This window comes from Ischnura elegans (assembly GCF_921293095.1).
Source record: "Ischnura elegans chromosome 13 unlocalized genomic scaffold, ioIscEleg1.1 SUPER_13_unloc_4, whole genome shotgun sequence".
Lineage (NCBI taxonomy): Eukaryota > Metazoa > Arthropoda > Insecta > Odonata > Coenagrionidae > Ischnura > Ischnura elegans.
In genome coordinates, this window is record NW_025791660.1 from 1,436,726 (window position 1) to 1,455,808 (window position 19,083).

At 37.6% G+C, this 19,083-nt stretch overlaps 1 protein-coding gene and 1 long non-coding RNA gene across 2 annotated transcripts in view; one reads left to right on the plus strand and one right to left on the minus strand.

Annotated features, from left to right (window-relative positions):
- The window catches only part of LOC124173018 (zinc finger protein 26-like), a 43,696-nt gene extending 32,473 nt beyond the window's left edge, over positions 1-11,223 (plus strand). The window contains exons 7-8 of the mRNA XM_046552539.1: positions 4,308-4,380; positions 8,854-11,223. Coding sequence (XP_046408495.1) covers positions 4,308-4,380; positions 8,854-10,022 — 1,242 coding nt within the window. The 3' untranslated portion in view covers positions 10,023-11,223. The remainder of the gene's footprint in view (positions 1-4,307; positions 4,381-8,853) is intronic.
- Positions 11,224-16,324: 5,101 nt separating this feature from the next.
- Positions 16,325-18,826, minus strand: LOC124173043. Its single transcript, XR_006868358.1, has 2 exons — positions 18,336-18,826; positions 16,325-17,725 (listed from the first exon to the last, which is right to left on the minus strand). It is a non-coding gene; the product is annotated as an uncharacterized LOC124173043 (long non-coding RNA).
- Between the last annotated feature and the right edge of the window lie 257 nt (positions 18,827-19,083).

Consider the following 19,083-nt stretch of genomic DNA (forward strand, 5'->3'; position numbering starts at 1 on the left):
GCAATTGTGCAGTGCCGACATGAACAGTGAACAGGGTGTTTTAGAGAACGGTTCATTTTCGAACCGGTTCATTTCAGTGAACAGTTCGTTTTGGCAGTTCGGTTCTTTTTGACCCATCTCTACAATTTACCGACATGTGGCTGGTTGATATCGATGTCGATTCAAAAATATCTATCTGGTGCTAATTAATGTCAAAAGATAATGACAATGCACAGTCCATGACTCTAAATAAATCGCTCATGCTGAAAAAAAAAATCACCGCATACTCACGGTAGAATAGATGAGCGCGGAAAAATACGAAAATCCGGCAGATATCCCTTGGTGGTTCACTTCGACATCATAACCCTGACGAAATTGCCCAACTCCAGCGGCACTGACAATTTTTCGGATGAAATCCAGTTCTGTTGAAGATTAAACCTTTTCACTTAACAAAGTTTAGCTAATCGTCATTCAAGGTCCAATCAAATTTTATTAAAAGCTGCCGAGAAACAAGGCGAGTCGGAGTCAAGGTGATCTGCGCGCCGCGTAAGCAACTTCTCCCGGCTCCATTCGACCTGCATAAGGCCGCGGATATATGACAACGAATCTGGTGTTATCATCGTGTTAAATCACCATCGACTTGTACGCATACTAGAAATAAGATTCTACTTTTTTGGATGACCTCGAAATCCAAAATGTGTGCATAGGAGGCTTTTTAAAGGATCATAAATCCCTTGTTTCGCCGAGGCAACAAAAAACGTTAAGTTGGCAAATTTCCAGAAAACCTCCGTTTTACTAGATATTCGGTAGTTGAGAATTCGGGATTAGCGATCTTCTGCTGCCCCTTTATTTCACTCATTCCTCATGATTTTTCGAGTACCTACTTACACCTTTCCTTATTATATTAGAAATGCTACAGTCACCTACAGGTCACTTATACAGAAAAAATTCTAAATTTCATCGAGATCACTGAAATATGCATAAAAATGGAATCACTACTGTCCACAATTATAATCCGTGTGGGAATGCTTTAAAATTGATGTTTATTAGAATTTTCTTAAAATATTTCATTAAAACAATTGTCATCCACTCATTACTTATTTTTACTACCCATTTTTTTAGCCGATTCCTGAAAAGTATTATCCAACCTTCATAGGGCAGAGAACATTTCATTAAAGAATTTATTGCTGCATTCAGCACCTTTTAGTTACGTAAAATAATATTTTTATTCATTAAAAGCCATTCCAATCATTACAGACCCTAAAACCTGAAAAAAATGGCAGGTCCTCATTTAGTGTTTTTCCGCATTTAGTGTTTTAAATTTTGTCCCCCCTGAAAAACCTTAAATCAGGATTCTACTGTATTCTTATCTCAAAAGAAGCCGTTTTTATTCCTCTTAATGGTTTATTTATGTGCTGTAGTTTACTTGCCTTATATCTGGCTAAAGTAAATCCTTGCACTAATAAATCATGTCTCAATAAGAAAATCAGGTGTCAAATTCAAATCAAACTTTTTAGTGTTGTAATATGTAGGAAGCTGAAGGATTTGGTGCTTTCCCGGCGAATGCTGTTGATGAAATCTTCACGGGAAATCAGCCGGGTAATGATGGTCATTGCTGCCAACGTTTCAATGGCCTTCTCTGCCATCGTCTTCAGGGCGAATGATGGACCTGGTTATTGCCGGGCTTATATACACCGATGGGGAGGTCAGGTCGTCTGTGATTGGTCAGTTTTAATTTTAGAGTTCTTTCCTCCTCTCAGGTTACCCATTCTTTTTATCATTGGGTTCCACGATTTGCTGAGGTCGAAACCCGCGTCCCTATTCATTTTATTATTTGTGATTCGTATTTCGATAGCTATCTTTGTAAGGCGGTCCCAATATCCCTTTGCCTTGCAGAGGATTTTTGTTTTATTGAACTAGATTGTGTGATTGTTTTTAATGCAGTGCTCGGCTACGGCAGATTTCTCTGGGTATCCAAGTCTAATGCACCCCTTATGTTCTGATATCCTGGTTTCAATTGTTCTTCCTGTTTCCCACAAGCTCCAGTTCCGCCAAGATTATACGGCCGGCAGAAAATCCATAAAGACGGAGTGCCTCTGAGGCCCATCGTTAGTGCCATCGATTCCCCAACATACAACCTGGCGAAATATCTTACTGGTATCATCTCACCTCTGGTAGGAACCTGTGGACATAACATCAAAAACTCGTCAGAGTTTGTCAAGACTCTTCAAAACATCCGATTAGATCCAAGTGACATAATGGTGAGTTTCGATTCTCATTATTCACCAAAGTGCCCCTGAAGGAAACACTTCAGCTTCTGAGTGCGCGCTTCTATGCAAACATAGTCAACCTCTTCCAACATGTCCTCACAACAACGTACTTCCAATTTCGTGGTGAATTTTACGAGCAGACTGACGGTGTAGCAATGGGGTCTCCTCTCTCACCAGCCATCGCAAATTTTTTCATGGAAGATTTTGAGGAGAGGGCCCTATCGACAGCCAATTTCAAGCCGAAATATTACTTCCGCTATGTTGACGACACCTTCGTCGTGTGGCCGCATGGACAAGAGACGCTACCTGCTTTCCTGCAGCACATGAACAGCCTCCATCCCAATATCCAATTTACTATGGAAATGGAAAAGGATGGGTGCCTCCCATTCCTCGACGTCCTTATCCGCAGAAAAGAAGACGGAAGCCTAAGTCACAGAGTATACTGCAAGCCAACGCATACGGATCTATATCTCAACGGACTTAGCCACCATCACCCATCTCAACGAAGTGCAGTGTTGACTTCACTTTTTCAACGAGCCAAATGCATTGCAGATGAGGAGAGCCTGCCACAAGAAATAAACCACTTACGAGTTACCTTCCAACGGAACGGCTATGGGGAAAAAAAGAAATTATGGTGGCCCTTAAGAGGACCTTTCAAGATCAACGCGCAACAGAAGAGTTTTTGGCTCCTGAAGATAATGACAAAGCTAAGCCCATTGCCAAGGCTGCTCTTCCATATGTATCCACAATCTCGGGGAAATTGTCTCGTATTCTCAGCTTTGAGACAATTCACAAGCCACCAGAAAAATAACGGAGCCAACTTGTGAAGGTTAAAGACAAAATGGGGCCCAAGACCTCTGGCCTCTGCCAAATACCCTGTGAATGTGGAGGTAGCTACATTGGGGAAACAGGAAGAACAATTGAAACCAGGATATCAGAACATAAGCGGTGCATTAGACTTGGATACCCAGAGAAATCTGCCGTAGCCGAGCACTGCATTAAAAACAATCACACAATCTAGTTCAATGAAACAAAAATCCTCTGCAAGGCAAAGGGATATTGGGACCGCCTTACAAAGGAAGCTATCGAAATACGAATCACAAATAATAAAATGAATAGGGACGCGGGTTTCGACCTCAGCAAATCGTGGAACCCAATGATAAAAAGAATGGGTAACCTGAGAGGAGGAAAGAACTCTAAAATTAAAACTGACCAATCACAGACGACCTGACCTCCCCAACAGTGTATATAAGCCCGGCACTAACCAGGTCCATCATTTGCCCTGAAGACGATGGCAGAGAAGGCCATTGAAACGTTGGCAGCAATGACCATCCTCACCCGGCTGATTTCCCGTGTAGATTTCATCAACATGTAGGAAGCTGTCCACGAATCAACCCAATGTGGGGTAACATAACCAATGGTTTAAAATAGAAATGTAATTAAACATTTACAGGCCTATTTTACTCCCTTATAAATGGTCTGCCTTCATGTAGGAGCGATAGCCCGGTGGTTATGGCGTGTGGCTACTACCTGGAACTTCTAGGCACAATTTTTGCATTCAGCACTTGTCATAATTAGTGTCTACTTTTCATTTTACAAATGCCAGCTGTTCATCATTATTTTCATGATTTTCACTGAAAAATTTAGTTTTCAGTATCGATATCTGCTTTTGCAATGTAGCTGCATCAGATTTTATCCCATTATTTGACATGGATGCCTAGTTTCAAATATGTGGTTTCGATTCCTTCATTACCAAAGAAACCTTAATTCTTTTATGGTATCCCATGAAAATAAAATAACATTAATTGCAGAGTTAACTAATGAAGATAATATTACAATGCAGGCATAACCTAAATCAAAGACCACTTTGATGTTGAAAGAAATGTGAAAATATTCTTCTCCGAGATTGTTGAAAAAGGATTTATTTTCAATGAAAATATTTTCTAGGAATACCAACTTTTGATGCAATATGGTGTATGAAGTAGTTTTTGTCAATCCTTAAAAAAATTCCTGAATCCTTTGTGCATACATGATTCATCTGTTGGTGATTTTTTCCAGCTAACTTTAGGCGAGGATGGGGATCCAATTGAGAGTTCAACTGTTACCCATGAGTCCACTACGGAGGCATTTGGTGAGTACTCTTAATGGTTGAAAATAACTCTATACACGGAGGAAATGATGCAAATGTGGAGGATGTACATGTTAATGCTTTTATTTAGCCAGCTTCTACTGTTATAAGAGACACGGTTGAGAATTCGAGAGAGTCCACAATGGAAGCAGTGGGTTAGTGCTCTCAAGGGCTACAAATAGCTGTATATCGATAAGGCTGAGGCTGTCTTTTCACTGGCCAACATCCCCAGCATGCTGGCATGCTTTCAAATAACCATATGTCTTTATGGATGCCTTCAGATGAGTTTAATCTTACCATGGTCTCCACAGCACCCATTTCATTCCGGCCTGTCAATGTGCCATTGACACTATCAACGGCCCATAAAATTCAGGCCAATTTCAGATGAGATGACTTACTAGATTTCACAATGCCATGCCGTGAATGGTGGATGTTACTGTCAAGTCATCTCTTCTGGAAGTGACCTTACTGTGACTGATTAGTCATCCATCCTTATTTTCTGTTTTCTTTTAAGTGCCAAATGGATAAAAGAGAAGAGTTATATTTATGTTCTTTTTTGTGGTCATCTGTCTCATTTTTAATGTCTTACAAAAATTTTTGTTGTACTGAAATTTTTAATATTACCTAGCCATGTTTTTTGAGACCAGTTTATTGAAAAAATTTAATAACAAATCACCATAATGGAGCACTTGGTTTGAAAATCGAGTATAGAAAAGTGAATTTTAGTCTTAATAGAGAGTTTGAATATGGAATTTGGTCATGTTAATGGAAAAATTATCCTTACTTTTGGTCCATTTTAAATTAGTGGGAAAATTAGGGAAAATATTTTAAATGAGTGCATTCCTTTTCGCTCTTCTTTCCCTAGAATAGGTTACGTTGCTTTGTTAGGTTTAATGGTTAGTCAATCATGAAGCTTGCTTGGAGTAGAAAATACTGTTAACATAATATAAATTCGAGAGGCATTCTTCAGTATTGAAATCAGTATGGCTAAGAAACAGCCGAACCTGATTTCAAACCATTTATTTTATGAGTTTGGTCTTTTACTTCTGCATAGTAATGATATTTGGTAAACGTGGTAATTTAGCCTAGTTAGATAATTTTTATAGCTAATTGTTATCCACCTCGCCAGAGGAGGTAAAGTCAGGGGCAGTCACCTTTCCCCTCTCAACACTTTTGAGCTGAACGTGGGCTGGATTCGATGGATATTTTCATGTGTCGTGAACCTAATGTCAGGTATAGCGGTCGTGTATTTTTCAATGCAAGCAATCAGACATCTGCTCCTGCCAATGCGAGGGAAAGGAAGATACCCCTGGTTATAAATCGTCGGATGCATTCAGTGGCCGTATTCTGTTTTGAATTTATTTAGGATTAGGCTGCAAAGTTATGGGCATTCACCTAAACTCTGTCCTGCCAGGACTTACGGTCGGAAGGTTTTTTGTGCTACGAGAAGCATTAGGACATTTTAAACATTTCTGTACAGAGTTCCTTTTTTTGGGTGAGTTGCATGGGCATTTTAGTCCTTTAGAGCTGGGACCCAGCTCATCCTGTCTGTTCCTCACTCCAGTCATTAACCCTGTCATAAGAGTAACCCACAGTCAACTTTTTGCGTTGCTAGTGTTTTTTTCAGCCAAACATGGTATTTTATTTTCAATTATTTACTCTTTTTAAAGAATTTCTGTGGTGAGGATGACCATAAATAAGTGGGAGGGTTTGGGATTTATTGCCGAGGGGTGGCCCTAAGTTCTTGCTGTGCTGGGTGCGAGGCCGGGCCTGGATGCATCCGACAATAGCTACCTCAGCCGTAATTCCCCTCCCTCGAGTCGGCAACAGCCAACGTTCGGTCGTTTGCATTGAAAAATCTATGACAAATATACCTACCTGATGTCTGGTCCTCTACATGTGAAAATGTCCATCGCATCCACCCGACATCCGGCATGAAAGGGTTTAGCCTGACCCACCCACTAATTTATATCCCCACCCCAGTACTCCATCGCGAAGTGGTTTCACCGTCAACGGTTTTTGAAATGATATATTTTGTTGCGTTATACATGCTGTTGAATCTTTTTTTCATTGAAATTAATTCTCTATTTTTCTCTGTGCAAAAGCAGTTTTTAAAACAAAACTTTAGCATTAAAAACAACGAATTTCTGAAGTTATAGTCTTAGTACCTTGTGTTCACTAACTTTGTTGTCATGAACACTACAAATCAGTTTAAAATTCCACAGTGCTTAAAAAAGGATAGTTAATTATTAGAAGGTTAAATTATTGAAAACAAGTACTACATTTGGTTTAAAGATACTGGTAGTACTGATACTATAAGTTGTCCATGGATGCATGTTATGATAGTCTCAAGTCAAGTAGTAGGCATAAGGGAAGGTCACACCGTTGAATTGTCTCCCAAGTCTTAGGAAACAAGAACCCTTTACCCTTCAGTAGGGACGTGGGGCACTAAGGTTGGCAATAGTGTTTCATCCATTGCTATTTATCATATGATGGCGTATTATGTACGTGATTTTCAGCAGCTGTACATTATTAAGTCCTCCCACAGTTGTATGTTAGTAATTGGCACATGGTTAGCATAAATTGAGCAGGAAAGGAAGCTGGCGTGACTTGGCCGCATGACTTGGCCTCACGTCTAAGTAAAAATTTTCTGTCAGTATCGCTTATACACATGTCACACATCTAAGTTACTGCTATGGGTACCTCGGTTGTGGCCTGCTTTATTACCTCGTCTGCAGGGAAGGGTAGTTGGGGTGTAAATGGTCTTCAACTGATGCTTAACAAGTGACAAAGCTCAAACGTTTTCCCCACAGTGAGTAACATTAATCAGCACTTCTACAATACAAAGTGGTGTTTCATAGCAGTATGATTTATTGAAAGTACCCGTCTTCTTGGTTAGCATGTTTTTTAGCTTATCTGATAGATGAGTGTTATGGGTGTCACTCCCATATTGTGTGTAGATATAGCAAATTTTTGTCTTAGCAGAATTGCTAAAAATTGATGGGAATAGGAAGTGTTATATGTTAATTTTCTATTATTAACTGTTAATAAGTAGTCCTGTTTGTGTAACAGTTTTTCATGGTAGCTTTCTTTTATAGAACTTATTTTATATATTTTTACAGACCAAAGGACTGTACTAAAGTAGTAATTCAGCTCAAGATATCGTCATACAGTTAGTTGAAGGATTTTTGGGTACCAAAATTTACATGTGATACATAGTTCACTATTGTTTCAATAGCCCAAATATTTGCTGGAAGAAAAAAGGCTCACTTACGTTGGTACAACAAAAAGGAGTGACAGGTAAATTCAGAAAGAATTTTTATCCAGCAAGAGCAGATCAATGAATTCTTTTCTCTTCAATTTCCAAAAGAATTTTACGTTAATGTCGTACTGCCCCAAGACAATAAATCAGTTCTTGTTCTTTACAAAATGCTTCACCATACCGCCAATGATGTTGAAAGTGGTAGCCAAAGAAATCTGATATGCTTACATCCTACAACAGAACTAAAATTCGCGTCGATCTAGTGGACCAACTGCGTGCAAAATATAATGTGGCTCATAGTAGAAGATGGTGGTAAATGATTTTTTATGTTTTATTAAAATTTATAATTTCATTGCCCTTGGCGTTTTCATGGTGCATTGAATATCTTCCCAAATTATAAAGAGTGATTCTGTGCAGAAGATAGCATAGATAACATAAAGGCGCAAATTATGAAAAGGAGTGGAATTACTACTATCCCAAGGCAAACAAAAGCCGAGGCTTCCATGCAATCCTGGAATATGTAATCCCGGTATGCCTCCAAATGATTGTTAATCTCGTGACAGTAAAGGATATTTTGTCATCAGATAGGTATTTTGTTTTTTTTTATTGCATCTGGCTTTAAATGTTTAATAATTTAATGAAAACTAATTAAGGAATAATTAAAAATGTATTTTTTAGGTGTTCATCTGTAGTGCCACAAAATTTACGATTTTTATTGTTTAGTTTTTAATTGATTGATTGGGTGATTTTTTTAATTTACAAAATACTTGCCAATAATAGGATATTCAATTGAATAGTTAATTATTTTCCATTTTTAAAATGTTTTATTTTGGAAATTTCAAGAAAAAGAAAAGAGGTTTACTTCAGTCTGTCTTAAAACAAAACAAATTCTTAAAGTGGCCTGATTTCATTCTTCTTCATCAATTGTAAGTCAGATTTGTGGTGTATATCTGTTTTGGCTTATGTATTTATACGGTGGGTTATAGTGGTTCTTGTTGCCCCAGACGTTTTTGTGTTGTGTGTTTCTTTCCCAATCTTTTCCCATCTATTCATTTTCTATTTATTTTTGTTTCTGGTTTCAAGACCAAGCCAGGCTATATTTTAACTCCTTGATTAATGGCATTTTTCATCCATTATTGAATTTGAGTGGTAGGATTAGGAGTCCTAGATATCATGTTTGACTGTGATAGTTGTCATTTGAAATTCTTTTCTAGGGTTCCAAACAGACGATGGAATCCCCATTCAAACAACATCAACTTCATATCTGCCTGCGGAAGTAAATGTGAGGAATTATTCAATTGATGAATGCACTGGTCCCACAGCTTTTGTGACACAAATTGATTCCAACTCTGGAGCATCCCTAGTAAAGACAGAAAGGAACCTGATGGATGAAGACTTGGAAAAATGTGGTGCTCCAGATACTGATATGAAAACAAATAGCTCAATTCCTGATGATAGACAATGCAATGCGAGAAACAACAAATCACATAAAATCAGTGGAACCGGAGGCGCAAAGACTTTTTTTGGGGAGAAAGGTGGTTTTGATACACCAAATACTATGAATAGCCTTAGGAATATCAGAATTAATAGAATTGAAAGAAATGGCTGTGAGACCCTCGTGGGAAACAAGGAGGAGATGCCTAATTGCTCGATCAAAAATCCTGGGAACAGTAACAGATCAAAAAAAAATTCAATTCAATGCAGGGATGCATTCAACGACAAAAATGAACTAATCAAACACACAAAAACTCCTTCTGTTGCTCATAATTTTGATGCTGTAGCAGAATCATCAATCGCAGAGAAATCTTATTCGTGTTCAGTCTGCAAAACGTCCTTCTCTCTGCGTAATGACCTTGTTTCCCACATGCGTTCACACACAGGAGGGAGACCTTTCTCATGCAACGAGTGTGAAAAGTCTTTCTCGAGGAAGTCCCACTTAGTTTGTCATTTTCGTACTCACACGGGAGAGAAACCTTTTACTTGCAAGGAGTGTGAAAAGTCTTTCTCAGATGAGAGCGCCTTAGGTAAACATGTACGTTCGCACACTGGGGAGAAGCCTTATTCTTGTAGCATTTGCTCCAAGTCTTTTACTCAGAGAAGCAGCCTCAAGGCACACATCCGTACCCACACGGGAGAGAGACCTTTTTCATGCAATGTGTGTGAAAAGTCTTTCTCGAATAAGAGCCACTTAGTTACACATAGTCGTACACACACGGGAGAGAAACCTCATTCTTGTAGCATTTGCTCCAAGTCTTTTGCTTTGAAAAGAAGCCTCAATGTACACATCCGTTCCCACACGGGAGAGAGACCTTATTCTTGCAACTTGTGTGAAAAATGTTACTCTTATAAGAGCCTCTTAGTTAGACACGTACGTACGCATTAGGGAAATAAACCTTTTTCATGAAACGAGTGTGAAAAGTCTTACTCGAGAATGGGAGACATTGCGACATTTTTTCGTACACACTCGGGGGAGAATTCTTATTCGTGCTGAAGGTGTGATAATCCTTTTTCTTTAAGCAACTTTCTGGTCGGACACATTTGAATGCATGCAGGATAGATACTATTTTATGCAGAATTTGCGAAAACACCCTTCACTCAGTTGTTCTCTCAACTGTCACATGCTAAACCACACGGATGAGAAACATTATTTGTGCGGTGACAAAGAGCCTATTAAAATGGACATGTGTGCACACCAAATAGTATATTTATTTCTGCAACATCTGCAGCAACTATTTCACTCGTTAATACAACCTAGTTACACATTCGTACTAAAAGAGAAGATTAAAATTATCAATTTAACATTCGCTGTAAAAATTTTGATTAGAGTGCTTACCTTCACAGTCACATGTGAGAGCAGCTATTTTTATGCATAACCTGCATCAATCCAGCACTGCAAGGAAAGGCCTTGACCACCACATGTGTACATGAAAAGATTTGACATTATTCATGATGAGTTTGTGCTATGTATTTCACTTTTTATTTCAACCTCTACGGCCACATTGACACGCAAGTGAGAGACACTATTCATGTTGTGTATGCTGTGATTATTTCACTCGGCTAATTCGCCTTTGTGCATGCAACATGTTTGCTCGGGGACAGGATAATTCATGTAAATGTTACAAATGTTTCTAATTCAATCTCATGCAAATATGTACCTAAGAGCCAAATAGTTAATTCTTACCTGCGCATCGAGGAATGAATGATAGTTTAGTGCCAACATGTATTATTGACAATCTATGTGAATGCATGAAGAATGTACCAAGTCATGTATTTTTAGATTTTCAATGTGAATATTGGAGGAAAGCAGTAGTAGAAAAGGATACAGCCAGTCTGGCAGATTGGGATAAAGCAGCCTGCATTCCACATTTTTGATTGAAGACGACATTTATTTTCAATCCAACGTGTATTGCTCAAAGCCCAGCCTCTACAGTCATTTCATAATTGGTTCTGAATTTTCATGGAATGTATCATGTGTCCTTTGAATATGTTTGGTTGAAATAATCAGTATTGTATCCACATGTTATAAATAATGTGATAATATTGCACAATAATAGGCTCATGTCCGAGTTTGCTAATTTGATGAATTTAGTATGTTTTAGTTTGTTTTCATTCTTAAAATATTTTCAATTTTATTCCTACTTTTTTATTTTTGGTCAAGGCTGAGCTGTAAGCCACCGAGTACATCCGTGTGTTGCGGATGTTGGGTAAAACTTAAGATATAAAGTTTAGTGGCCATATAAGAGAGTTAACTTGTCGAATAATCAGTCATGGACAAATGGTGGCATTACCCTGAGCTGATATGAGTCTATTCCCGGCCAAGATAGACCATCTAAATGATACATAAAGCCTGTGAAGATGCCATGATTTTGCGATGCGAGGCTTCCCCTTATTGTGCCTTACATCACCTGGGGGTGAGGGCAGCAGCTATTCTTCATATGAGTGAGGGTGGAGACCACAGTGGTCTGCTCGACGACACTCATTTCAATGCAGGCATGAGAACACGACTTAAACAGCTGTGGTACTGCAATGTAGAAGGCAAGGGAAACTGCCACATAAGTGTCCCGAGGAGTCGCTGCAACTCCATCTTTAATTAATCATGCATGATGGAATTCCCACAGGTAAAACATGACGGAGTTGAGCTGGACCACCATTCTGATCTCCAGGAGGAGACTGCCCGAGAGGGTTAATTTCTCAATTTTGTTACAGTTATGACGCAAGGTACACGGAACGTGATATCACCAAGTACCTGCGGTAAGCTAGAAAACATTATGGTGGGAATTCCAAATTTAAATCTCATGTTGAATATGTCTTTTTATTGAGTTAACTGGGAAAAGAGTGGGCAGTTAAAAATTTTCATGGCAAAAATGATACGTTTAAAAATACAAATATGTACGTGTTGCAAACAGTCTCCCTTTTCTACCCATTCCATTCCATTCAACTTTTCTATCATGTCCCCTCAACTTCACGCCGAAGACGTCAACTCTTCGTCTAAGAGAAATACCTCTTAAATCCCTCCCAATTGTTTTCTAACTATCCCATCTACCTCCAAAAATAGTTTAAATTTGCTTGCACCCTGTGAAGTTCTACGTGAAAAGTCACAACCGTTGCCGAAATATTGGTCAGTCAATTATCAAATTCTTTGAAATACTCTAAGGGTCGGTTTTATCAGGTCTAGTCAGCATTAACCGGAACATTATACTGTGATTATCTTAACTAAGAGGTATTTTAGAATTGAAGTAGTGAAAAGTAGTTTAGGGTAACGGTTAGTTTAACAGATTACTTCAAGTGGAAGATATCGTTAACCCTGCTTTTTATGCTCCGAAAATCAACTAGACATTAAAAACCGGCCCTAAATGTCATCTAAATGTCTTTTTACCGTAAAAATTAATGTTGCAGCCTGTTTCATGCAGCATTTGCTGCACGTCTTCTGATCAGAGTGCTCGCATTACCCAACATGACCGTACAGATTTCAGCGAAAAGCCTTAATCCTGCAATGTTTGCTGCGAGTATCTCTCTGAGAAGTCAAACCATAACAGGCACTATCAAGCAATACAGGAGATCAACCTTATCCACCTTTCTCTCTGAGATTTTGCCTTGACATTCAAATGTGACCAGAGTTATTGTAATCCCGTGGCAGTCTAATTAATAAGTGCTAATTAGCCTTCAAGATCATTACTCGTTATTGGCTGGAGTACTTTTTGTTTGAAATCGTATGTTTACTTTGATTATGTTGTAGTGCTAGTAAACATCAAATATGACAAGGTTTTATAACCTAATCCATACATTCTGGCACTTTTTCAATTGTGAAAACTATTCCCTTTTCTGTAATTGTAGAGCATTACAATTAATTAAACAAATTTGAAACAGGAACCAAAAACATCTATTTTAACTATTCCATTCAACATTTTGTCACTGTTCATCATAAATTCATTTCTCTGTCACTATCATTGTCATAATTGTATATGATTGACATATGAAGAACAAATGGATGAATTGATTTGTATGGTGGTTGTTTGCTCCTGGATTCCCTAAAAGAGCTCAATTATTATCATGTTGTAGGTTTGAATGTGCTTTAACATCACCGTGCAGTGGCCTGTTTTAATCATAAGACAATGACCTGCACGGTCTATAAAATATTGGCAGCCATTAATAATTACCATATGATAATTATGTTTGCACTAGATATCTGTGTTATTGATGTCGTTAGTTTAAAGTATAATGATATCAGGGTTATTTGAAAAATATTTTGCTTTAGGAAATATGTAAGCCATGGAAGATATTTTATGTTTGGTTCCTAATTTTATAAAGTTGGTCATTGGTTAATAAAAGAAATTAAAAAAAAAAGAAATTGCTCCGACAAAGACCAGAAGCACTTTAATCTTTATAGGTTTTCTAAAAGCTATTAAAAACCCTTTTGATTGTGATAAAACCAAAATTCGAGATAAAGCATAAATTGTAACAAAAACATTATTTAAAGAAAGGACTTATATGTAAAAACAATAGTTTTAATAATGTTCTGACAAGGATAGTTTTGCCAAACTTAATTGTAATCTAGTGAATCAAAATTGAGGGAAATATAGAAAATATAATCATATCACAGCATAAAAGCAACACTAAGAAAATAAACCATAAAAAGGCAATATAAGATTTCATTTCTTACAGGCTTATTTTGTTAATTTGTTTCTTAATTAGTAAATTCATTTCTTAAAATTTTATGGTGAACATTTTTTGAGCTGCAAATTTAATTTTTAATGCCAGACCACTTCTGCAGGGAAACGTTTTTTTATAAAATCCCTTAACCTCAAAAGTTCCAATTAAATAGTCAAGGGTTAAATATATTCCTCATAAATAATCCTATTCGCAATGATACTATTATTAGAAAAAGGAAACAAAGTGATTTTCTAATGTCATAATTACAACTATACATACAAATGTAATTCTTTGAGTGAAATGAGTCGATCGAGCATGTAGGAATTTATGAATCAAATTAGAAAAGGTTATATTTTCAAGTCATGCATTCGCACAAGTTGGGCATAACATGGCCCATTTTGGCGTACATTCTGAATGTCATACGCACAGACATTTACTATTGCGTGTTAATGTGTTAGATGACCAAAACTTTGGACTTCAAATTTATATTATTCCGCTCCACCTACGACGCCGATTCTAAAACGAAGAACTTCATCGTGTCAGGGACGACCACTGGTCAGGCGTGATGAGTGCAGACGCGAGATTTGACTCATCAAGAACTCCATTGAGATAAAGCGTAGGAATGCTGCGTCTCCTAACTGCTATCATCCAATGGCTTCGCTCTTATCTGGTTAATGTGGACTGAGGGTGGCCATCATGGCGGAGGGGGCCGCGTAATCGGAAGCAGACCCCCATTAACATCCTCATCGCCCGATCGCGTCTCAATCCGCAACCTTAGGGAGCGATTCTCCCACTCAAATGCTTTGTACTCACTTGAGCAGCTTGATGGCACCAGATACAGAATACTAGAGTATGGTATTTGATCCATGAGATATTGCAGAAAATCGGGGACAAAGGAAGTGGAAGTAAATAGCTTGCATCTCCAATTATCTTCAGCTAGGTATACATAAGTACTTGTAATCGATGGATTATGTACATCTTTGTTTTAATTCTAAGAAAACGAGTAAAATACTAATGCAGCACATTGGTAGAAGTGTTCCTTCGTGAAACTAATCATTATAACCAGAGGTGACAACCTGAGATGAGAAAATTTTGCTACATTATAAGATCGCTATTCAGTATATGGGTATGAGAACCTCAAATCTAAACATTTGGTTTAAGTATTTTGAGGTTAATCTGTTACTCATACATTACTGACTGTTTTCAACATTTGAGTGACATTATTTATCGTAGAATAGATTCCATTTAGGCATCCAGTCTTTGAATTGATTTTCCGGTGTTTTATTGGACAAAAGAAATTCGACTGGCGGTCAAAAAAACAATATCCTCTGCAAGGGAGAATTTAGTCAGCGTTCTCTTTGCGTGCGTCGCCGTGATCGATAACGAAGTGTGGTCAGAAAGGGGATGAGAATAATCTCACACTTGCACGCCACAACGGGCGAATAAACTATAAAAAGCATACAAAAGGCCTTGTTTTACTCTACACCTCGTCTTCATCCACTCCTTCTTTTGTGCCATCAACAATAATATTACGGAGAGAACTGATTTATTTATGTCCTGTATCGGCTATTTTTTGTCATTGCAGTCACATCCCAGATAGCACAAGATTTGTAATACCACTGCAATACCACCACAATACGATCATATTACAAAATTGAACTCTTTGTATTCCATTTGTATTCCAATTGTATTACAGTGTCAAATGTCCTCTAATATAATTGTATTATATTCGTATTACAGGGAAAAATACGAAACTTTTACAAATTGTATTTCTCCTGTAATACCATTGTATTACAGACAATCGTATTTCCCTTGAAATACAGTTGCAAACACAGGATTCATCAGGTGTTATCTCCAGATCCATAGTTAACAGTCTTCCATGAATGGGAAACTGTTAACTATGGATCTGGAGATAACATCTGATGAATCATGTGTTTGCAACTGTATTACAAGGGAAATGCGAACAAGGCATAAAAAAATCAAAGGACAAGACAAATATAATTTTTCCACTTAGGAGTATCCTCACTTAGGTATGCCTAACCTCAGGGTTATAGTATAATAGATTCGTTTAAAATAAATTTTTAGGGTAAAGGGGGTGTCTGCATTTCCCAGAAAAAAAAAACTTGAGGAAAAAGCATGAGGAAAATTGATTGAAAAATCAGAATAGTTGACCTTACACATAAAACATAAATAATATAAGCCAAAAATAACTAATCCAACACAAATGCAGTGAAAAAAAATATTGTTGACAAATAACAGTAACACTCGCAATCAATGGTAGCCCATGACTAGCCGGCATTTTTCCTGGAAAGGGAGTCTCAGGGAACATACAACCTACCTGAAGAATGATTGAGGCTTTCCCACCGTATAGAATCATGAAATTCCCAAGTAACCTTCCAGGATACCACATACCTTAAGATTCACCGAATTTAGTGCACTCCCAGCTCATTGATAGCCTCTAGTGTTATCTAAGTAGTAAAATTAAACAGATTTAGGGTAACAGGTTGAGGAGGATTTGATAAGAGAAAATTGAAGTTCATAATTGCATTATGATTTATTCATGGTCAAAACACTTTCAAAATTAACATACTCCATTCTTGTAGCACTCTGGTACATTCAATTGATATTTCCTAGAGAAAAAAATTGAATCAATCAAACAATTTAGCTTAACTTCCCGGACAAACACTAAAAAATAATCCTCCTGGCCCAGTGCAAATCGATTCAGGCAGAGAGGTTACCTTCATAGTCTCCGATGTTATTTAACATGTGTCAAACTTCAGGATAAAGTAAGTAATAAGCATTTTTTTAGTTTTGTCCAAAATAATTTTTGGTCCAAGATATATTCCACCAAACATGGACCCATAGGTGCTACTTTTCACATTAGATTTCGGACAAAATACTAAAATGCTCATATCTAAGGAAGAGTTCAAGATATTTTGCTAATTTCAGTTTTATTTGAAAGATAATAATTTTCTAACGATACCTTGGGACAAAAAAGCAGTAACACACCAACATCTGAAGAAGATGCAACAAGAACACATTGCAGAAGAGTAGGGATGGATAGAAGCTGCACATTAAGTGCTTCACTTTGATTTTGCTGAGACCTGGTCAGTGATTCTACCACAAGAAGTTCAAGGATATCACTGGAGTAATGACCAAGTTTAAATTTTTACAGGGAGTGACATATTTTCAGAACAAGGCCACAAGTGTAGCAGTTATAAGTGATGACAGAGGACATGAATCAGCACATGCATTGTTGGCAATTAACAAAATTCTTCAACCACTGCAATCACAGGTAGAAAATATCATAATTATTTCTGATGGTGCCGCTAGTCACTTCAAAAACCTTACGAACTATTTGAACTGGCAATGTTTAGGGTTTAGAATTTTTGAGAAAAAATGTTTTTATGAAAAAATTTCAGCAAGAGAATGTGGACACTAATTTTCAATTTAAATTTAACCACAAAATTATTACCTTTAAAATAAAACAGAAATAAGTATATTATCTTAAACTGTTCCTGAGCATTTTAGTATTTTGTCCAAAATCACAAGTGAAAAATAGCACCCGCAGGTCCATGTTGGGTGGAATGTATCTCGGGCCACAAATGTTTTTGGACAAAACAAAAAATACTTACTGCTTACTTTGTCTTGAAGTTTGACGTATGTTAAATTCAATAACATACGAGGTATGAAGGTAATATTTTTTCTTAGGCTGCCTGAATGGATATGGACTACTCCTACTACATTCTAATTCAAAAAGTTAAAAAAAAAGTATATGTACATGACGCAAGAATGCTAATAATTGTAGCAAAGCAATATAAAATTAATTGAACATTAACTTATTATTTGTCCTTTCTGAAGCACTCTGGTGCAACCATTTTGATATTTCTCGGACTAAGAACTTGTCCTCGTGAAGTCCCTTCCTCCGGGCGGAAACTGTAAAGATAAAGGAAATGCTATCATTACTCCCTGGGGTATATAGGAAAAATTCTTGAAATTTATATTAAACTCCTGAAGCATTTGGAGCAGTTTAGGGTATTTGGTTTTCCCAAGAGAAAAAAGTCAAAAGATGAAGTAATAACTCAATGGGGTAATACAAATTACCTAAAATTTCGTTGCATTCCAAATAACTTAATAACAAACCTCCCCTATCATCACATTTACTGATGTACCACAAAACTGCATCAGGAGTTTTATACGGGAGAAAATTTAAAAAAAAATGAAATTGGCACTTCTTCAAGTCTTCACAAGATTGGGTGACCTTTGACTTTCACGAAAATGTAGTAAACACCCAAAATTCTCTCTTGCCTCACTAATTCCATTCATTAAAATTATACTTTTGCTGGCTTCCCTTGGTCTATGTTGTGTTGATGTTAGGTTGACTATTATATCCGTAGCGATAAATAATGAATAAAACGAGACAGCAACACGTCACTAGTACATTAACTGCATTACCAATATGCCTAAAATTTCTACAGCAGAACCACTTTCTAAGCTTAAAATTTGTATGCATGCATCGATTAAATCATTGAATGCCAGCACCTACCTGAAATAACAGCCGTGGGTTCTAGAGTTGACACGGGAGCTTGTAGCACAGATGACCTGAGAATCTATTAAGGCTCATTAAATATCGCAGAATGGTAGGAAATGATACAGTATTTCACTGTCGCAGCCGTAGTTTAACAACAACGAAGAGTCCGGGGTCAACATCGTGAGAATAGTCCAAACCAAATGAAGCAGGGGGCAAAACCGAGAGAAAAAGAATCCAACACGGCGAGGGGTCAAAGCAATCTATAAAGCGAACCAGAAAATATGAAGAAGAACTCTATCTACCTTCTCAGCACTTCTCATAACGAGGGATAACGAGGTATCAGGAAAGTGAGTTTTAGCAAGTTCGACGATACGTATTCCATCGTTCTTTTGTTTTCCGGGCGGGTCTGTATACAAGACGTTTGAATAAAACTGTAATACAGTTGTATAACAAAAATCGGTACAATTTGTAAGGGTACAAAAGATTTACCATTTGTATACAAATGGTTGTGCTGTCTGGGACCTTTGCACTGGCTAGAAGTGTTCCCATCACATTGTTAGAATAGAGAGAGAGGAGGAGAGGTGCTTGCTGCTGCAGAATAGCTCTTCCTTCTGTGGATCCATTATAAGCGATAATCCAAGGGACAGCTGCTGCCAGAAAACATACCTTTGCCTTCAGTGTCTTCTCATTCAATGCATAAGAGATACTCCAATCAAATTCCTCTCCCCTCCTCTCCCTCTCCTCCACCTCCTCTATAGCCCTC